At 39.0% G+C, this 18,777-nt stretch overlaps 1 protein-coding gene across 2 annotated transcripts in view; it reads right to left on the bottom strand.

Moving 5' to 3' along the window:
* Window positions 1–18,777, bottom strand: part of Synj1 (synaptojanin 1) — a 74,811-nt gene that overhangs the window by 42,318 nt on the left and 13,716 nt on the right. For both annotated transcript variants that reach the window (XM_035444322.1, XM_035444323.1), the window contains 8 exons: window positions 15,652–15,738; window positions 13,175–13,442; window positions 11,055–11,280; window positions 10,320–10,403; window positions 4,855–4,916; window positions 3,806–3,902; window positions 2,819–2,988; window positions 1,762–1,843 (listed from right to left, as the gene is read on the bottom strand). In XM_035444322.1, coding sequence (XP_035300213.1) covers window positions 1,762–1,843; window positions 2,819–2,988; window positions 3,806–3,902; window positions 4,855–4,916; window positions 10,320–10,403; window positions 11,055–11,280; window positions 13,175–13,442; window positions 15,652–15,738 — 1,076 coding nt within the window. The remainder of the gene's footprint in view (window positions 1–1,761; window positions 1,844–2,818; window positions 2,989–3,805; window positions 3,903–4,854; window positions 4,917–10,319; window positions 10,404–11,054; window positions 11,281–13,174; window positions 13,443–15,651; window positions 15,739–18,777) is intronic.

Genomic DNA, 18,777 nt, shown 5'->3' with positions numbered 1-18,777 from the left:
TGACATAGCAAGGAGACTCATATTTGAGCAAGGAGAAACAGGAAGTTCCCCCTTTTCCCCTTTGACTCCTCCAGAAGCAGGATGTGAGCCACCGGCAAGGAGGGACGCCAATAAGGCGTCCGATAAGTCTTATAAAATATAAAGATTTATGATAATTGAGACTGAGCCAATAGATGAGAATCCTAGTCATTGGCCAAGCAGCATTTGAACCTAATACAAGTTTCTGTGTATTCATTTGGGCCTAACTCAGGTGGGCGGATGGCGTAAAGTGCACAGGTGGCAGAGGGGCTTGGGCGGCTTTTGGCAGAAAGATTTATCTTAACAACTGATCTTTGCTCTGTATGAACTCTAGCTTGGACTTCAACAGCATGGAAACAATGTCTGCTCCTCTTACTGACTCCTTCCTATTAATGTTTCCTGCGTATCTGTTAGGTGTAGTAGTATCTGTAATTACAAAATATGGAACTACATAAAAGCTCCTCAGTAGGCTCATTTCATCACTCAGGTGGTTTATGCTAGAGTTCTGTGCTCATTTGGGCATAGAATAGCCCCCAGGGTCTCCTTTCAATCTGAAGAAGTGGGAAAAACAAATTTCACTTCATTATTAGTTTGTCTAACTCTAATTTAGCAACAAATTTTGCAAGTAGTTAATCAAATGTGACAGAGGGCACACTCTCATGTCACACTTCCAATAGTGATAGTCAGCTAAGACAACTGGACACAAGCACTTGATCATTTAAGTCAGAACTTCACTCAGCTTGGTCAGATCCAGCAAACGTGTCCAGTCACTGAAAGCCAGGGCCTGAACCATATGAATTCATCTAACTATGATCTGTCTTCTTTCACATCTCATGTGTCATATTTTAAGAAAAATAAGATAAATATCAATGATAGGTTTCAAAAAAGTCAAAACAGTAAAATTTATTTACTTATATATAATATCTGTGCCCCAGAGAACGTTACACAATTAAGACTGTACCTTGAGACAGAAGCTGAGTTTCTGTAATTAATTAACTAACGCACAAGCTAAATTTAAAATCATTAACTAGAGACTCTTTAGAGTGTTTGAAAACTAAGTCCTACCTAATGCAAAGTGAATCCATGACCTCCTTGTGACCCTGACTTACTGGGCCCAGAGAACGGGAAAGCTTGGTGGTGCTCCAGTTTACTGAATAGCTGAGACTGTGTCCGTACTAGACTGAGCTTGGTGAATAACAGTAAAATAAACCTAATAAATAAACAAGCTTTTAAAGACCTTAAAGGAAACCCTGGTCATTTTTTACTTTGGCTAGCTATGGCATTTTCATCTGATTCCTAATTAATTAGATTTCAAAGCTACTGACTTCATAATGCCCACTTGGATTGAGTTACAAACTATCAAAAAAATATAACCCTATAGGAAGGACTGTACATGTAAAAACAGATTCTAAATATCCTAAAATAAAATCTTGAAAATGTCAACATAAAGTTCAAATCCATGCATACTGTTTCAAGAGAAAAGGCCAAAACAGCAATGGTCACTCCAATACACATGCAGGTGTGTACAAGGAGTGTAAGAAACAGAGGAAACAGGTGGCAGTTATCAGAACATATGAGGAATGAGGAAGGGAACAGGTAAATCACAAGGGCTTTGAGACAGGGAAAGGCAAGAAGTGAAAAAAAAAAGTCTCTAGCAAGGCCCAGCTTCCCTACTTTATGTGACTAAGAAACAGGTTTACGAACCTGCCCAGGATACATACGGCACAGACATAACTGTTTTACCTCTAAGCCAAGGAATGCCTGCACACTGTTTGTTCTATCAAGACAATCCAAGCAGTTTGTTCGAACTGTACCACTCTGGCACCTGCAACAATTTCAATAAAGTTACATGGCTAGTTTACAATACAAATAAAGCATAAATGAACTAACAGCAACAGAGATGATTAAAATTCAGTACCTTTCTAATTCCAGCTTTATACCATCACCATATTCAGGCACAAAATAATAATGAAATATTAACCTGATAGCACCTATACACACACACCCCTAGATTTTACATCTGCTCATGTTTTGCCATGCATTTTTATCACGTATCTACCACACATTTATTTTTATTAGGCCTGTAGTTAGGAGCTAAATATACATTCAGATTTATAATCCTATAGTTCTTTCCACAAAACAGTAAGAATTTGGGGAATGATTGTTTATAAAAACAACAATAACAAGATCTTTCTCTTGACTGCTCCATAAGCCACTATGACATAAAAAATATAATCTGAAAAAAGTCAGTAACTTTGAGCTTTGATCATAAGTTAACTTCAATTTATAATCTGAACTTAAACCTTTTAATTTACTTTATTTCTTGTCCATAAGCAAAAACTAAGGGTTTACGTTACACCAATGCAGGCAATAAGCAAAGGTTCCTTTTCTTTGCATGCCCTGGTCTTTACTAGGGTAAGAACTGCTAAAACTTCAGCTTTACTGACAGCATGAAGTCTAGAAGCCAGGTGACCAGCAGCTCTAGTGTTTCCAAATATGTGAGCTGGAGTAAGCCCATGCCTCATTTTCCTCAGCTGCAAAAGGCGGTCATAGATCCTATCCCCGACAGTTACTGATGCAAAGGCACATACGGTGCTATCCCACAGTATGTTCTAGACAATGTAACTGATTATTACTTGTTGAAATCTAGGAAAAAAAAAAAAAGCTTAACAAACTATTAAAAATACTTAAAATTGTAAATTTCAATATAAAAAGAAAAATTTAAAGTTTAATGTTAAGAATGATTTTTAAGTTACAGCAAAGTTCCAATTTAAAGAAAAGAGCAATAAAACCATCAAACCTTTTAACTTCACTGCCATCAAAATAAAAAAATCCATAATCTAGATATTTCTGGACTTGAGGTTTGAGAACACTGTGTAATTTTTCTGCTTTCCCTCCTTTAACCATTTGATGATAGTCAAAAGACACCATGTGGATATCAGCAGCGTGTTCAGAGGCTTTCAGATGACCCTGAAAGTGAAAGAGCAAATGCTCATGTAAGTGTCAGCTAAATGCCATCTCTACAGCACCCCAGATGCCCATCGCTATAGCACCCCATATGTGCACTTGTATTCCAGGCCGCAATGGCGTTATTTGAAATTTACTAATCCCCCAAAAGCACTCACCAACATTGGAAGCAAAAGGGACAATTACTTTTTGATACATAATGGCATTTATTGTCTAAAACCCTATATACTATCGCTGAGAGACTGAGTAGCATAATTAATTCAGGGAACCTAATTAATATTTTAGTTTGGTTTAGAAAATGTAATAGTTTCCAATCATCAGTGTTTTATTGTTAGGATACAAATTTAGTAAATACTTTTACCTATTATAGAATCTAAAATAAAGCAGCTTAATTTGTAACACAGTCTAGTCAGAGATTAAAAGACTCATCTTTTATGCCTTCATTCAATGCATATGTATATTTCTAAATTTACCATTAAAATATGACTCTCAAAAGCACAATATTTAGTTAACAATAATCTTCTCCCAATCTTAAAAAATAGCTAATGAGTTTATTTTCCCATTTAACCAGACTTCCTAATTTAAACCTTAGAAAATGGTTTCTAGTTCTTCTGCATCTTATATAACATAATTTACAGTGATCCATCATTGATTAAGCATTTTGCTCATGCTATTTTCTAATAGCCTCGGAGAGTTGAAGGCATCAGTGTATCTAACTTTTGTCTAGAGTGCTTTTCTTGCTGGGAGTCTGCTTACTTTGTTTTTATTTCCGTTCTAGGTGAGCATGGGCCAGAACAGAAGCAAAGATGGCTGCACTCACCTGGAAAGCCTTACTTAGCATGTGTTCGCCTTCCTTAGATCCAAGCAGGTTTACTACTATCTGTTTACCATATAAATCCTTAAGTGTCCGGAAATGCCTATCGACAAAAGACAAGAAACAGCACAGTAAAATTATAGCCTTTCCTCCAACAAACAAATACAATTTACTAAATTGGAAAAAATGTATTCTACATGTCCTCAAGCCCCTGAATTTGTAAAATTCAGTAAGTACAATTTCTTCTCTGACATATGGATGCCAAGACTTTCACCTTGGCTACAGTCCTGGAGCTGGCCAGCCTCCAGCTTACTTTCCATTGTGAAGCTGACAACAGTCGTGGCAGGACTCAGCCACCAGGCCCTTCTGATGGCACAGACATCAGGAGTATTCAATAGGGCTGCCTGACGAGCTCTAGCCTTGGAAGGCTCCCTTTCTATGTGCCTCTGCTTCCCACAGCTTCTGTCACCTTGAGCTAAATCAGGATCCAAAAATGCTAACATCTGTACTTAATCTTTCCAGATAGAGTGACATACATCGTGCACTCATTTTAGTACAGTATACTGTTATAATTCTCTTTAGGTTTTACTTATTGACAATTTCATAAGTACGACACAGTATGATTCGTTCTTCTTAACCTCTCACATTGTGTCTAATCTATAAATTAAACTTTAACATATTTATGTATGTTCAAGCAACACTTAAGTGTAAGGTGGTGTGGTATGGCACATCTGTGTATCCATGAGAATAAAAGGCACTACTGAAAAAAAAAAAAGCAATTAAAAAACAAAGAAAGACAGGCAGTGGTGGTATGCGCCTTTAATCCCACCACTTGAAAGGCAGAGACAGGCAGATCTCTGTGAGTTCCAGGCCAGCCTGGTCTACGAAGTGAGTTCCAGGACAGGCAGGCTCAAAAGCTACAGAAAAACCCCATCTCAGGAAAAAATAAAGAAAAGAAAAGAAAAGATAATAAAAGTTCTGCTATATACAGCAACACCACACAAAACAAATATAATATGAGCCTCATTATAGTACCACACAAATATCAGTTCTACCTGTCAAAAGCAGGTGCATTTGCTTCAAATCCCCTCGACATCCGGACACGATGGGATCCCACCTTAGGCAAGAAAAAGATTTAATCACTACTTGAACCACTATCAGGACAAAAGAAACATCACCACTGCAATCCAAGTGATTCATCTAGTGAGCACAGTAACAAAAGGCCTGGGCTTCACTCCTGATAATTTGTTTAGACTTCTAGGGGTCCCCCACTCTTACTTTTAAGTGAAACTCATGTAAAAAGAACAATGGCCAGGCGTGCTGACACACACTTAACACCAACACTCTACTGACTGAAAAGCAAAAGAAACTTAAATTTAAAAAGTAGTATCAGAGCTTGGCTATTCTTTGTTGTGTGAACCATTGAAATTTATCATATTAGCAGAGAAGGTTTTTCTAAGTTTTGTAACTTATAAGGCCTAATAAAGACAGAAAGAAAAAATACATAAACTGAAACAGCCAACATGCAAAATTCCTTTTATTTCCATGACATAAAAGGAAACTGGGCATAGTGGTACCACTGTCAATTCCAGTACTCAGGACGCACAGATAAGAAGAATGCCATTGGATTCACGACTAGACTAGTCTACATAGCAAGGTCCAGGCTAGGGCTACAAAACAGCTGGGCATGGTATACACCTTTGATTCTAGCTCTTGAGAAGCAAAGGCAGATAGATCTCTGTGAGTTTGAGGCTTGCCTGGTCTACATAGTGAGTTCCAAGACAGCTAGGACTATGTAGGGAGACCCTGACTAAAAAATAAATAAATAAATAAAAACAATGAAAATAAATAATAAAGGCAAAATAACTAACAAGAAGTAAAAAAAGATGATTTATTTAATAAATCTTGAGTGATTATTTAATCATTGGATAGGTGGTGTGTTTCAGCAGACACGCAATGTTTTCTGTAGGAGCAAAGATTTCCAGTCATTAAAGATTTCACACATTAGTGAAAGTCTGGGAATTTTAGCTTCCTAAAATAGTTTTTTGCCATTATCATGTAGGTGTGTATGATGTGTGTGTGGGGAAGGGGGACAACATAACACATGCCACACAGTCCATGTGTGGAGGTCAGAGGACAACTGTGAAATTGGTTTCCTCTTTCTATCACTATGTGGGTTCGGGGCTTGGACTTCAGGCCTTCAGGCTTGTACAGCAAGCATCTTTATCTGCTGAGCCATCTTGCTGGTCCAATGTATCATTACATGTTTTATGTGTACATGTGAGCGACAGCATGCTTGTATGTGCAACATGTGCATGAGGTCACAAGTGAGCATCACACCCGGGAAATTGGAGTTAGAGACAGAAACACCATGGGGGTGGATGCTGGGCACCCGACCAGGATCCTCTACAGTAGGAAGTGATCTTAACTTGCAGACATTCTCACCAGCCCAAGAGTCTGGCTTCTGAAACGAAGGGCATCCTTATCAAGGTAAACACAAGCTGACTGCTGGCGTTCTTCGGGAAGAGCTCTGTGATAAGCATTTGATAGACACCACAAATTGTGCAGGTAATTTATCAAATCAAACGGAGTACTTTTTTCAAACGCTAAAATTTGTATATGTATTTTAGGTCCTTAGAGTTCATAGCTCTATTTATGATTTGGTAGCTAAGTTAATCATGTATGAAACAAACTAGAAAAAATATATTGAAAAAGAATGATTTTTACAAAGGAATTCTTAAATGTTTCCTATTTCTCAGATGTCAATATACTCTTAGTGCACAGTTAAGGAATGTTTAAAAGACCAGTGCCATGACTGCAGTATCACATCTACTGTAACCAACAAAAGGAAAAGGAAAAAAAACAAGCTACATCCACTAAGAAATACTCACTAATAACAATTTTTGAGTGCTTTCAAACATACTGTTTGCCTTATTTCAAACAAAAATATATTCTGCTTAAGTTCATAGATAGGCAACTAATTTTAAAAAAAAGGTTTAGATGAGATATTTGTATTTCCTGACCAAAATGTCTACTTTTCCAAGCAGCCCTACACTACAATTCTCACGTCTTTTTTCTCTATTATGGTAAAGACTGCAAAGGCATTAAAAGCCAAACCAAACCAAAGTAAATCCTTCCTTCCTAGACAGTGCTTAAGAGCCCTGCTGCTCTTCCATAGGACCTGTGCTCAGCTGCTAGTACCCATGTTGGCAGCTCCCAAGTGCCTGAAGTTGCAGTCTCAGAGAGGGGCTCTGGGTTCAAATGATGTGCAAACAAAGCCAGTCCTTCCTACAGACAAATTCCAGGCTGACCTCGATACCAAATGACCATAGTAACAGCACACTTTGCAGAATTAAAAATGTTGTGCTAGGGGAAAAAACAGATGGGGCTATCTACCTAACATGGGCTATATTTATTTTTTTCAGACAGGCAAGAGGGGGACTGGAAAGAACTAACATGATAGACATGTGCTTGTAAACATTTCTCTGAGGCTAGAACTCTTTCCTGCTAATACATGAACAAAATGATCTGTTAAAAAGAGACAAGGAAGAGAGCTGCCTTATCATTATATAGTCTGACAAGGAAACAAGACAAACCGAAAATAAATTCTGCTATGCTTGTTCAATTCATTGTTCAATTAGCACTGTAAACCCAGTGTGCAGGAGATAAAGACAAGAACACTGTAAGCTCCAGACCAAGCTCTAGACAGCAACAAACAAACTGGGTCCCTAAAATAAATTTTAGTCCTGAGAATACATAAAACATGTAACAACCATTCACAACACTCCTAGAGCAAGAGTCCTAGTTTGGTTCCACAGAATAGTTAATCCTTGACATGGTTTTTCATTTTTGAAAATCAATGATCTATTTTTATACTTTCTTAAAAATAAATCAAATATTTTCATTCCTGTATTACCACTGTTTTAGAACAATGGAGGAAATGTTAGTACAAAATATAGTCACAAAAAGAATCCATTCTTACTGGGCAGTGGTGGCACACACCTTTAATCTCATCACTTAGGAGGCAGAGGCTGGTGGAGCTCTGTGAGTTGTAGCCAGTCTGGTCTGCAGAGGGAGTTCCAGAACAGCCAGAGAAAGGAAGGAAGGAAAGAAGGGAGGAAAGGAGGGAGGGAAAGGAGGAGGAAGGGAGAGGGGAAGAGAGAGAGAGAAAGAGAGAGAGAGAGAGAGAGAGAGAGAGAGAGAGAGAGAGAGAATCCATTCTCAGGAGGCTGAGGTAGGCTAACAGATTTGGTGGTCTTCTTAGACTGTCTCAGTGACTCTAAATGTCCTATTTCTATGAAGAAACGAGAATAGCTTACAACACCAGAGTTTTCAGCACATAGCTAGAGAACATTAGCCAGTCAGATTCCCTGTGAGGTGAGGACACACAGAAATGGAAGAAGGAAGTCCAATCCAAGTCATCAGACACTGGGATTCTGAACTTTATGGTAAAGTGGCACAGAACCAGTACAACTCAGGGCCAATAAAACTGGAACCTCTTTAGTCCGTCCCCACACAGAAGCTTCACCTTGCATCAGGTTGGGGCTTCAGGGCTGTTCTCTGCTTTTAAAAAAAAATTTTATGTGCATTGGTATTTTGCCTGCATGTGTGTCTGTGTGAGGGTGTTGGATTACGGGAAATGGAGTTACAGTTGTGAGCTGCCATGTGGGTGCTGGAATTAAACCCAGGCACTCTGCAAGAACCACCAGTGCTCTTAGCCATTAGGCCATCTCACCAGCCCCTTCACGGCTGTTATTAAAGCAAGTACTCTGACTCCCCAGCAAAGACCACAAAAGCTTAAGAAAGTGAGGGTGGGTCAGGTTTTTCTCAGAGTCAAGCTGCCCTGTGCCTAAAACAGAAAGTCTCAAACAAAACAAAACAAACAAAATCTCCACCTAGCTGGGCGTGGTAGCTTACACCTTTAAAACCAGCACTCAGGAGGCTGAGGTAGATGGATCGCTGTGAGTTCCAGGCCAGCTTAGACTATATGCAGAGATCCAGGCCAGCCAGAACTACAGTAACTCAGAAACAAACAAAAAACACCACCCTCCAAAAAGAGCCCACACCAGTCTAACCAGTCTTGACAAGAACTAAGAATTTTAGAAGCACAAGTACTCATCCTCTTGTTAGTCTCTGACCTACCTTAAATAGACCACAACACTGAAAAATTTCAGAGGCCCCCAATTTCTCTCCACAGTGACCCCTCTTTAAAATGCAAGAAAGATCTAGCAGCAAAAGGGCAAGCAAGACTTCTTTTTCTGTACACTTCTTTTTCACAACACTGAGACATACTCTCCCAGATTACCCACACTAGAGACCTACAAAATGGCACTTTAGGGCCCAAGCACTTTTCATCACAATTAATCTAAGATTATACTTCTGGAAATAATTTAGTATCATAATTTCATATTTTTAAAACATTTTGTAAAGATGAGGCAATTACATTTTTATAAATGAAATTAGAAATTATCAGGAATATCCTCAAGATGATAGGATATCACAGATTACAAAGCCAGAGTGCCACTAAAACCAGGAATGGCTGACTCTGCTGTACTGCTGTGTGCCAGGCACTGTTTTAAGTGGTTTTCATTTAGTACTCCTAACAACCTCTTGAGGGAGACACTATTATCATCATTCTCATTTTACAGATGAGGAGAATGAGAGAAAAAAAGGAATTCAATCACTTGTCAAGATCATCTATCACGTAATGGTAGAATAAGGGTGTAAACAGAGTCTGGGAACAGGGATTTTTATTTATTTATTTATTTATTTATTTATTTATTTATTTATTTATTTATTGTTAAGCTATCAAATCATTCTGCTTAAAGAAACTAAGTCATTTTACACTAAAATGATGAGATCACTTTTTTTTTCCTTTTAAATCCTTGAAATCTGACAATTAGACAGGCTCTTGAGTTGCTGCAGCTGTGCTACACACTTTGAACTTGGTCTGTCCATTAAGCCTTCATGCTCTGGCAGTTTGGTACCCAGGGTGACAGTGTCAGTGATGGTGTGGAACTGTGAAGAAGGGCGGCCTTGTAGGAGTCTTTACAGTACCGGGAGAGACAACCTGAGGAAGGAATGCTGGCTTCCTGTTGAGCACTCTTAGGAAAGCCAAGTAGTTATGGAAGCCCGAGCTGAATATATCTCACTCTTTATTTGGCTTCTATGCTCTCTTCCTTCCATATAAACCCCCACACTAATGTCATCAAGTGTCACACTGCTACACCAGTTGCCAAACCCATGGGCCTGTCCAATCTTGATTTCCAATCTCTAAAATTATGAACCAAAATAAAACTTTTTTTATATAAAATTGGGATAACTACAGTTAATCACTGTAGTAATATAAAAGCAACAGAATCAAAAGGGAAGCTGTCTAAGACAAGACATTCCTCAGGGTCTAGTATTACACACAACAGAACGATCAATAAAACTGAAGAACTATGTTGAAAATTCGGACAATATGGAAATTTTCAAAGAGGAAAAAACCAAACAAACAAACTGGATGCCAGGTACATACTTGCAACCCTGGTTGCTCCCAGAACAATGGAACAGATCCACGGATTTGTATGAAGGAAGAAACACAGTCATCTAAGTATATAACCTACAAAAAAGAAAGAATTCCAAAGGGAAAAAGCCTGTTAGTTCTATATCAGAAAAGCAGCTAATGAGAGCTGCTGCACAAACTGTGATGACTGCTCATATGCAGACTGTCCTGATTCAAGTCATCAAAAACAGGATGCTAGGTTTTTCCAGTTAATGATAATACCAACCAAGAAAGCAATTTCCTTTAATTTGTTCCTTAGCTTTTTATATTTTCTAAAACATAATTTGAAGAGTTGAGTTGGACTGTGTTACAGCCTGAAATTTTATAATTATGTAGTTCCACAGCCAAATGTTATAACTTTAAAATTTTAGATAGTACATATCCATCATATCTTGTTCTATAATTGAAGATTTTAAAATTCATTGTCAAATGTATAGCACTGACTATATCACATTACTTAATTAGTATTATATAACTATTCGTTCTAGGGATGCCTTTCTTCAGGCCAATAAATAGCCACAAATATCAACATTATACATGCCAAAATATATTTGCATCCAGGTAAAACTATCACTTAGTATTTCCTGTCTTCCTCTCACAAGTCTGTTACTCCAGTATTTCCTGTCTCCCTCTCACTGGTCTGTTAACTCTCGTTATTTCCTGTCTCTGTCTTACAACATATGGTAACAAATATAAAACACTCTGTACCTGCTCCGTTTCTACAAAGTTGGCAACGTGACCGTCATCATTTGTTCCTCGGACATTAAACCTTGTCCCTGCTCGCTCACAGCTTAGTCTTGAGATGAGGCAAGCCTTTGCTTGTTTATGGGCAGCATAAATTGTTCTGATTTCTACACCTCCACACATGAGCCGTAATAACCAGTCATCACAATTCACACCATAGTGCTTAAGATGCAAGTGCAAAGACTGATTCCTAAAGGGAAAAGAAGCACAAAACATTTTAAAACATGAATGCAATATTATTAAAAGGCTCCCCAAGTATTGCATTTTATTTACATTTGCTATGTTAAAGACAAGGCTATAAAATGAAACGCAGATTCTTAATCAGATGACCTATTGTACTAAAAACTTGTGATTTTAGTATTTATAAAACATTTCTAGTCTACCTTCATAACTTGTTCTAGAAGGGGTTATACAAATACAGCCTACTTATGTAAGGCTATATTTTAATTAAGTTTAAAGAGCCAGCATAGCTAGTAGCTATGTACCACACAATGTAAGGCATAGTGCTTTCTATGTCTCCAAATTTTTTTTCCAGTTTTGGTTATGGAATCCAGGGCCTCACTCATTCTAGGTAAGTGCTCTATCACTAAGTACACCCATGGGCCCACCTAATTACTGTAGTACTGTAGGCATTTGATAAGGCCTGGGTTACAAACTTGAAGGGAAAAATATTGCATTCAAGCAAACACACAGACCAATGATGAAGAAACAAAAGATAAAGATATTTAGAGTCGTAATGACCAAATCGTGGGCAGGGGAGTGCACCCTACCAACTTAAGTCTCCTCACCCTGCTGACTGCTCTTCAGGGGTCTCTACTGGAACCTTAGTCTTCCTCAGAACACGTGGAAGATTCTGTGGAATCTTCTAGTAAACCTACTGAAAAAACATGCCATTTGGCAAATGACTCCATCAATTCAAAAGTTACTTTTCCATATTAGTATTGTTTAAGACTTTGACCATTCCCAATGGACTTCAAGTGTTCTACACTACTCTAGTATCTTAACAAAAACGTAATAGAGATGTAATAGTGCCCCCTTGGACACTATTGACCACTTAATGACCCAGGGTCATTAAAAACAGTAACAAGGAGCAAAGCTATTAAGAGCATGAGTCCTCAACTCTCTGCCCTTCAGGTAACAGGCTGCTACAGAGACCCACTGGGTAGTGGCCTTGCAGTTCCTGCAGACCACCTACCATCCTAACCCTGCTTATCTAATTACAAAGCAAATGCAGAGACAACTGGGGTGAGGTGAGACACAACAGCCACCACTCACTCAGCTGGTACCATGACCCATGTTCTCAATCTTTACTATTATTTACTCTGGTCTGGCAAACCCCAACAGATTACCACACAGTGTGTCCAAATATCACCACAGAGGGCCATGTCATGGAGCAGACAAGTGATATATTGGTCCTCATTTAAATGGAGCTTGGATATGAGGCATTTTGTGCAGCAGGTAGAGCTCTTTGTCCTTTATTGTAGATGCATTGCTGTTTTATTCTATTTACATTTATGCCAAGTCTTGAGTAGTAGCAGTACTACTTAAAAATCTCCAATGGAATAAAACTATAATTTTTGTGAGAGTTATTTGGCAGTCTGGCTACAAAGCTTACTATACCTAAAAAAAAAAAAAAAAAAAAGCTACAAGGATGTGAATTCTAAAAACTTCCATTTTTCTAAGTAAAATTAAACTCAAGTATTTCAATCTTTAGCAAGACACAAGTTCAACCTAGCAACCATTGGACAAACCCCCTCAGGCTGTGACCTAAACATGTCCTGATCTCCACCTTTAATTAAAAAAAAAAAAGAAAAAGAAGAAAGAAAGAAAAAGAAAGGATTAGTCCTACTAATTAAAACTTTGCAAACACAATGGTCTCTTCTTGGATATCTAATGTGTTGGGCACGTTTTTTCTCTGTCCGTCTACTACTGCCATGCTCTGTTGTGGGCTCTGGGCAGGAAGAAAGTGCCCACCCAATCAATCATGTCCATCCTTTGCTTTCTCCAAAGCCAGCCACTGTCTCCAGTCTCTGTGCTATGACCCAGTGCGTAATCACCACGGAAGGAGGAGAGCACGGACTCACCAGAAGAACCTGTTGTCGGTCGAGTGCTCTTGCATGCTGCGGTGTGCATTCAGACTCAGATCCAAGCTGACTCCAGAGGCAGACCATGCAAAATAGAAGTTGCCTGAGTTCAGAACCTTTCGGACTTCTGAAATGCGATCCTCATCGGAAGCATCAACTCGGAGTGATATAAACTCAGTGGAAGTAACTCGGAAAACTTCAGATTCTTGAATTTTCCCAACAGACATACATCCGGTGACTAGGACCAGATAATGCAACATGGTATCCCCTGTGAAAAACAAACATTTTATCAGACAGAACACAGACATTTTCAAGCCGATAGTTTCTTCTGACTTCTTCCTGTGGTTCCATCTTTAAAATCTTACATTGTAAGTTTTTGTTTTTTTTCTTTTGTTTTTGATTTTTTTGAGATAGTCTTACTACATAGGCTGCATAAACTGGCCTGGAAATCCCAGTCCTTGGGCCTCAGCCTACCAAATGCAGGGATTATAGATGTGTACCACCATGCCTGATCATTGTGGTTATCCTAAACATGTAAATGCACCCTGTATGTGAAGGACTACAACATTAATAAGATAGTGTCACATTTACAAAGTTATTTCCATACAATCTGAGGCTACAAAACTCACCACAACCTTTCCATGGACAGGAAGCTGGGATAAGATAATGAATGCCCAGTGTCTTTGTAAAGGTACAGTTTTAAAATGGCATGTAAGTCTGAGAGCTGACGATGGCAGCACATGGGAACAAGGCCTTATCGACAATTTAGAAAGCAATCTGGCTCATGACAACTTTCACAGACTTCCTGGGGCTGTCCTTCTTTCTTTTTTTTACAGCAAACGGGATGGTACAGGGTCCTAGCTCCTCAACAACAGGATTTTTTTTAAAAAAATTTCATGTAATTACAACAAAACTCTATGATATTAGAATCCATAGCACAGGCAGTGACACAAGCAGAAACAGCTCTGAATCAGGGATGCTTACTATTACCCAGATGACAGAGTATGTTTTAGCATGACCAACATATAACATAATCACTTATGAAAGGAGACTAAAACATTTATCTCATGATTACTTTAGACAATGATAATAAACAATCCCTCACAATGACAAATCTCCATTTTATAGGCCAGTGCTGCTCAACAGCAGAATCCGTCAGCTCTTGGCAGCATACAATAAGAAAACTGCCTGAATTACAATAACTATATAATAATTATAATAAAAATCTACTATGTAACCAAATCCACTCTCTAGTTTACGTTCTTTTCTTTTAGTTTCATAGTTAGACTTCATCAAGGAAGAAAACCATGTGCTGTATGTGCACAATAAGCTCGTAAGCTTACTTTCTCAGACCAGTAAAAGCATGGCCCAGGTCCAGTCTCTGCACCACACCTCAAGGCATACCTTTATAGACAAACTGCTCATCATAACAGTTATCCTGAAGATCATGGTTAAAATCAAATCAGGGCGGGAGAAATGGTTCAGTGGTTAAGAGCATGGCTCTTCCAGAGGACCTGAGTTCGATTCCCAGCGCCCACATGGTGTGTCTTACAGCCAACTGTCTGAACCCCAGGCCTAGGGGATCTGCTACCCCCTGTTCTTGACTTAGTAGGCTTAACAATGAGCATTGTTCATAGGCATACATGACATCAACACTCACACACATAAAAACAATGATTTTAAGTTACAAAAGAACATTAAATAGCAGACATTTCTACATCTAACAAACAGGCCTTTTCCACAACATACTAGGAGAAATCAGTGTGTTTCCCACACAGACACCTATTCCTTAATGTGCTAAAAGAAGAAAAAACACACTGCTCTATTAATGTGTTTAAATAGCATATCATCCTTTGATCTGTTGTATGTCTTTCTAGGAAAGAAACATGTAAGATTAGCCTAATTATTTCTATTGTATGTATAGGAGTTTTCCCTGTATGTACCTATGTGCACCACATGCAACCCTGGAGTTATATATGGTTGTGAGCTACCATGTGGGTACTGGGAACCAAACCTGGGTACTCTGGAAGAGCAACAAGTGCTCTTAACCACTGAGTCGGCACAGTCCATTCTCTTTAATGGTGTGATCTTGGGTATACTGACCATACTCCAGGGCAGATCCCAAATCCAAGAGTAGTTAACCAACACAAACTGGACTTCCTAAGTTTGAGAGAGGGAGGGGGAGGGCCAACGTGGGGGAAGGAGGGACACAGAGACAAACAAACAGAAAGTTGGTTGGGTAGGGATGTGGGGATAGATTTGGAAGGAGTTGGGGGGCTGAATATGATCACAATACATTGCCTGAAATTCTCATAGTTAATAAAAATACTAAAAGATTAGCTTAATTAGTGTTTAAAAGGTGTATAAAACTCAAAGCCCAGATACTGAGTCTGAAATAATACATAGGTAGTCTCTGAAATCTTCAGAATTATAAAAAAGAAACAAAAAGTAGATGAGCCACACTAAATAACACTTACCAAGATTTAATCTTAAAACTCCCAGAAGTCCATACGCATCCAGTACTTTGGTATATGTACCTTTAATTGCCTCCTTTTCTGCAGATGCTGTTAAAAATAATAATTCAAAACATCAGAACCTTTTTAGTTATAAAGCCAGAATTTGAAACAAAAATCCCCAAATATGATATTCTTTATTTTTTTTCTCTTTTCTCTCTTTTTTAAGACCAGTATTATTTGGCTTTCCGCTGTGTACCTGAGCTATCTAATCTCAAGTTCTTGGTCACCCAAGCAGTGTCGGGTCTGGATTACATCTTGTGGAATGGACCTTAAGTCAAATCAGTAATTGGTTGATCGCTCCCACAAGCTTTGTGCCACCATTACTGTAGCATCTCTTGCAGCCAGACACTATTGTGGCTGGCTTGGTGTTTACATTACTCTTTTGATAATGTGCAGAGAGTATCTTTCCGTTTTTGAAGATCTGGAACATAGGAATGAAGGCTCTATGTAGGCACCAGCTCAACATCTCCATGTTCAACATGGGTGTTGACTTCAGCAAAGGAGGCTTAACACCAGCATATTACATTAGGTATTTTCTCCAACCAGTAATACAGCGTTCTTGCTGGAGTTACATAAGTCCAACCATCTAATTAATCCATTTTTTCTCCTTATGATCTGTCTTATTCACCCTCTTATCGTTAACACTTAAGAGCAGTACCTGAAAACAGAAACTGAATAAACAGTTTATTTTATTCAGCACTGTCCAACCACAAAGTTTAGCACAGCAGTGGGCAGTCTTTACTGACCCTTGCCTTACTTCCTATGATGGAAGCTGGTGTTATCTTATTAATACGTACAATTCAGACAGTAATTTCCATAGAGCAGGCTACTATAGTTAGTCTATTGAAAGAAAAATGAACAACAACAAAAATATCCCCAGAGTTTAAAGGAAAAACCTTCTAAGCACTTAGCAGATATACACTTAAAATGTATCAAAGAGCAAACCACATCTAGTATTTCAAAAAAAATCAAAATAACACATTCTAAAGTGTGCAATTCATAAAGGAATCCACCCAGGTTCCTGGCCCACCCACTGCCCTTCTTCTCTGGCTCCCACCTCTCACCAGCTGGCTCCCTGGCTTGCTAGGTCACACTGTTGACTGTCATTGTTACACTCACCTTCTCCCTTGCTGTCCACACGACAGAAGGAGGACCTTTGGCAGGGCTCATGTGCTGCTCTAGGAAAGCAAGCAAGCAGATGGCTCCGACCTCCCCAGATCCCGTCCATCTCCACGGCTGACACCTAGCTCTTCGCAGCCTACCTGTAGCTAACATTCCTTGCCACTTGGACTACACCCTCTTCTTGTACTTAAAGCTCTTCCCCAGGGCTCCACAGTATCTCACCTCCCTGTCTGCTTCTCTTCAGACTATCCACTCAAGCTTCTTTCTTGTCACCTCACTTTTCCCACTGTGCTCAGCTAGCTGTCAGCACAGGCTAAGACTAAATGATGAATAAATATCATTGCATTGTCTACTATGTTCATTCTCTAACCAATATGAAACTAGAAAGGGGAAGAACTTTAGCATGCCACTAAAATAATAGGCAGTTGTGTCTTACTCCATATTCCTAGAGGTTCTAGCATTATATTGCTCCATGTGCTTACAGAAGTTACAGCTAACTTCTTCGAATGTCCAATACAAAGAATTTTTACAACATAAATTGAATTCTGTTTTCTAAAGGAAACCAGATTTGCCTTCCTTAAATACTATACTTCCTCATTCAGGGTACGATGGGTGGGGCTGGGAGTTTATCTCAGTGGCAGAACACTTACATAACACTGTAGACCCAGCTGGCCTCAAATTCAGAGAGCCACCTGCCTCTGCCTCCTAAGTGCTGAGGTTAAAGGTGTGCGCCACCACTGCCTGATTTTTTTTTTTTTTAAGTATGTATACTACATACACAAAAGCAAATGTTCAAAACACTTGCTCTATTACTTATGGCAGAATTTGTGGTTTCCGGGTCAGATAGCTCGCTACATGCTGTGTGAATTTAAAACACCACTGCTGAGATGATAATGAAGGAATTACTGATTAGTGTCAGCAGCGATCATCCTTTGGCTCAATGACAGCAGCCAGCAAGAGTGAAAAAGAAAATGTAATTTACTATCAAGTCATTCGCTTCCCAAATGAATAGCCTTTCTGTAACTTAAATTATCATAAAATACTCTACAATAATTACTACTTTCTCTTCAATTGCACACCAAATAAATAACTCAGGCCCAATGACAATCTTTCTATTACAATGTTATCTAGCTCAAACATGCAAGCAAATGCCAAGCTATTTAGTTATCTGTACTAACTATCTTCTCAGAGTGCACACACACACACACACACACACACACACACACACACACACACACACACACACACACACACACAGTTAGACTAAAGAAAAGGAATAGATGAGATTGCATTTTTCCTGCCAGGGGTTTTGTTTTCCTATTAAGTTATTACGAGCAACTTTAAAATAGTATTGCAGCTGAAGTACTTGTTCATAATCTCTAATTACTATGTCAATAACAACCAGGCCAGGTATTTATATGCATTTCTCAATTTTCACAATAACCTAAAGAACAAAACTACAATTTCTATTTGACTTATGAGGAAACTGGGTTAAATTGGCTACTAACGTGTCTAAGCCTGAGGAGCCAGCATTAGAGAAAGAGAGCTTTGCCGGGCAGGCGGGTGCAGTGACTCATACTTTAATCCCTGCCCTGGGGAGGCAGAGGTAGGTCACCCGGGGTTTCCAGAGTCCCAGGCTAGCCAGGGCTACACTGTAGGACCTTGAAAGAACTACCTACTCCTTCCTGCCCTTGGATCAGACTGGGCTCCAGTGCTACGTGCTCAGTTGTACAAGAAATGTAGAATACAAGCAAAAAAAGGGAACAACAATATGTTATTACTCCCCAAATAGGCTTACAGACTAGACGTTCCACACGGAAATGGGTATTTTTATAGTCTCAAAGTCCTCAAAATCATCATAAAGGAGGGGAAAACCCTGCAAGACACGCTTGGCAGACCATTACTTTTGCCAGTTACCAAAGGGAGTGCCCACAGTAATGAGACATCTGAAAACTGCCACCTGAC

This window comes from Cricetulus griseus, chromosome 4 (genome assembly GCF_003668045.3).
Source record: "Cricetulus griseus strain 17A/GY chromosome 4, alternate assembly CriGri-PICRH-1.0, whole genome shotgun sequence".
In the NCBI taxonomy this organism is placed as follows: domain Eukaryota; kingdom Metazoa; phylum Chordata; class Mammalia; order Rodentia; family Cricetidae; genus Cricetulus; species Cricetulus griseus.
The sequence above is the reverse complement of the archived record's forward strand: the minus strand, read 5'-3'. Positions and strand labels throughout refer to the sequence as shown.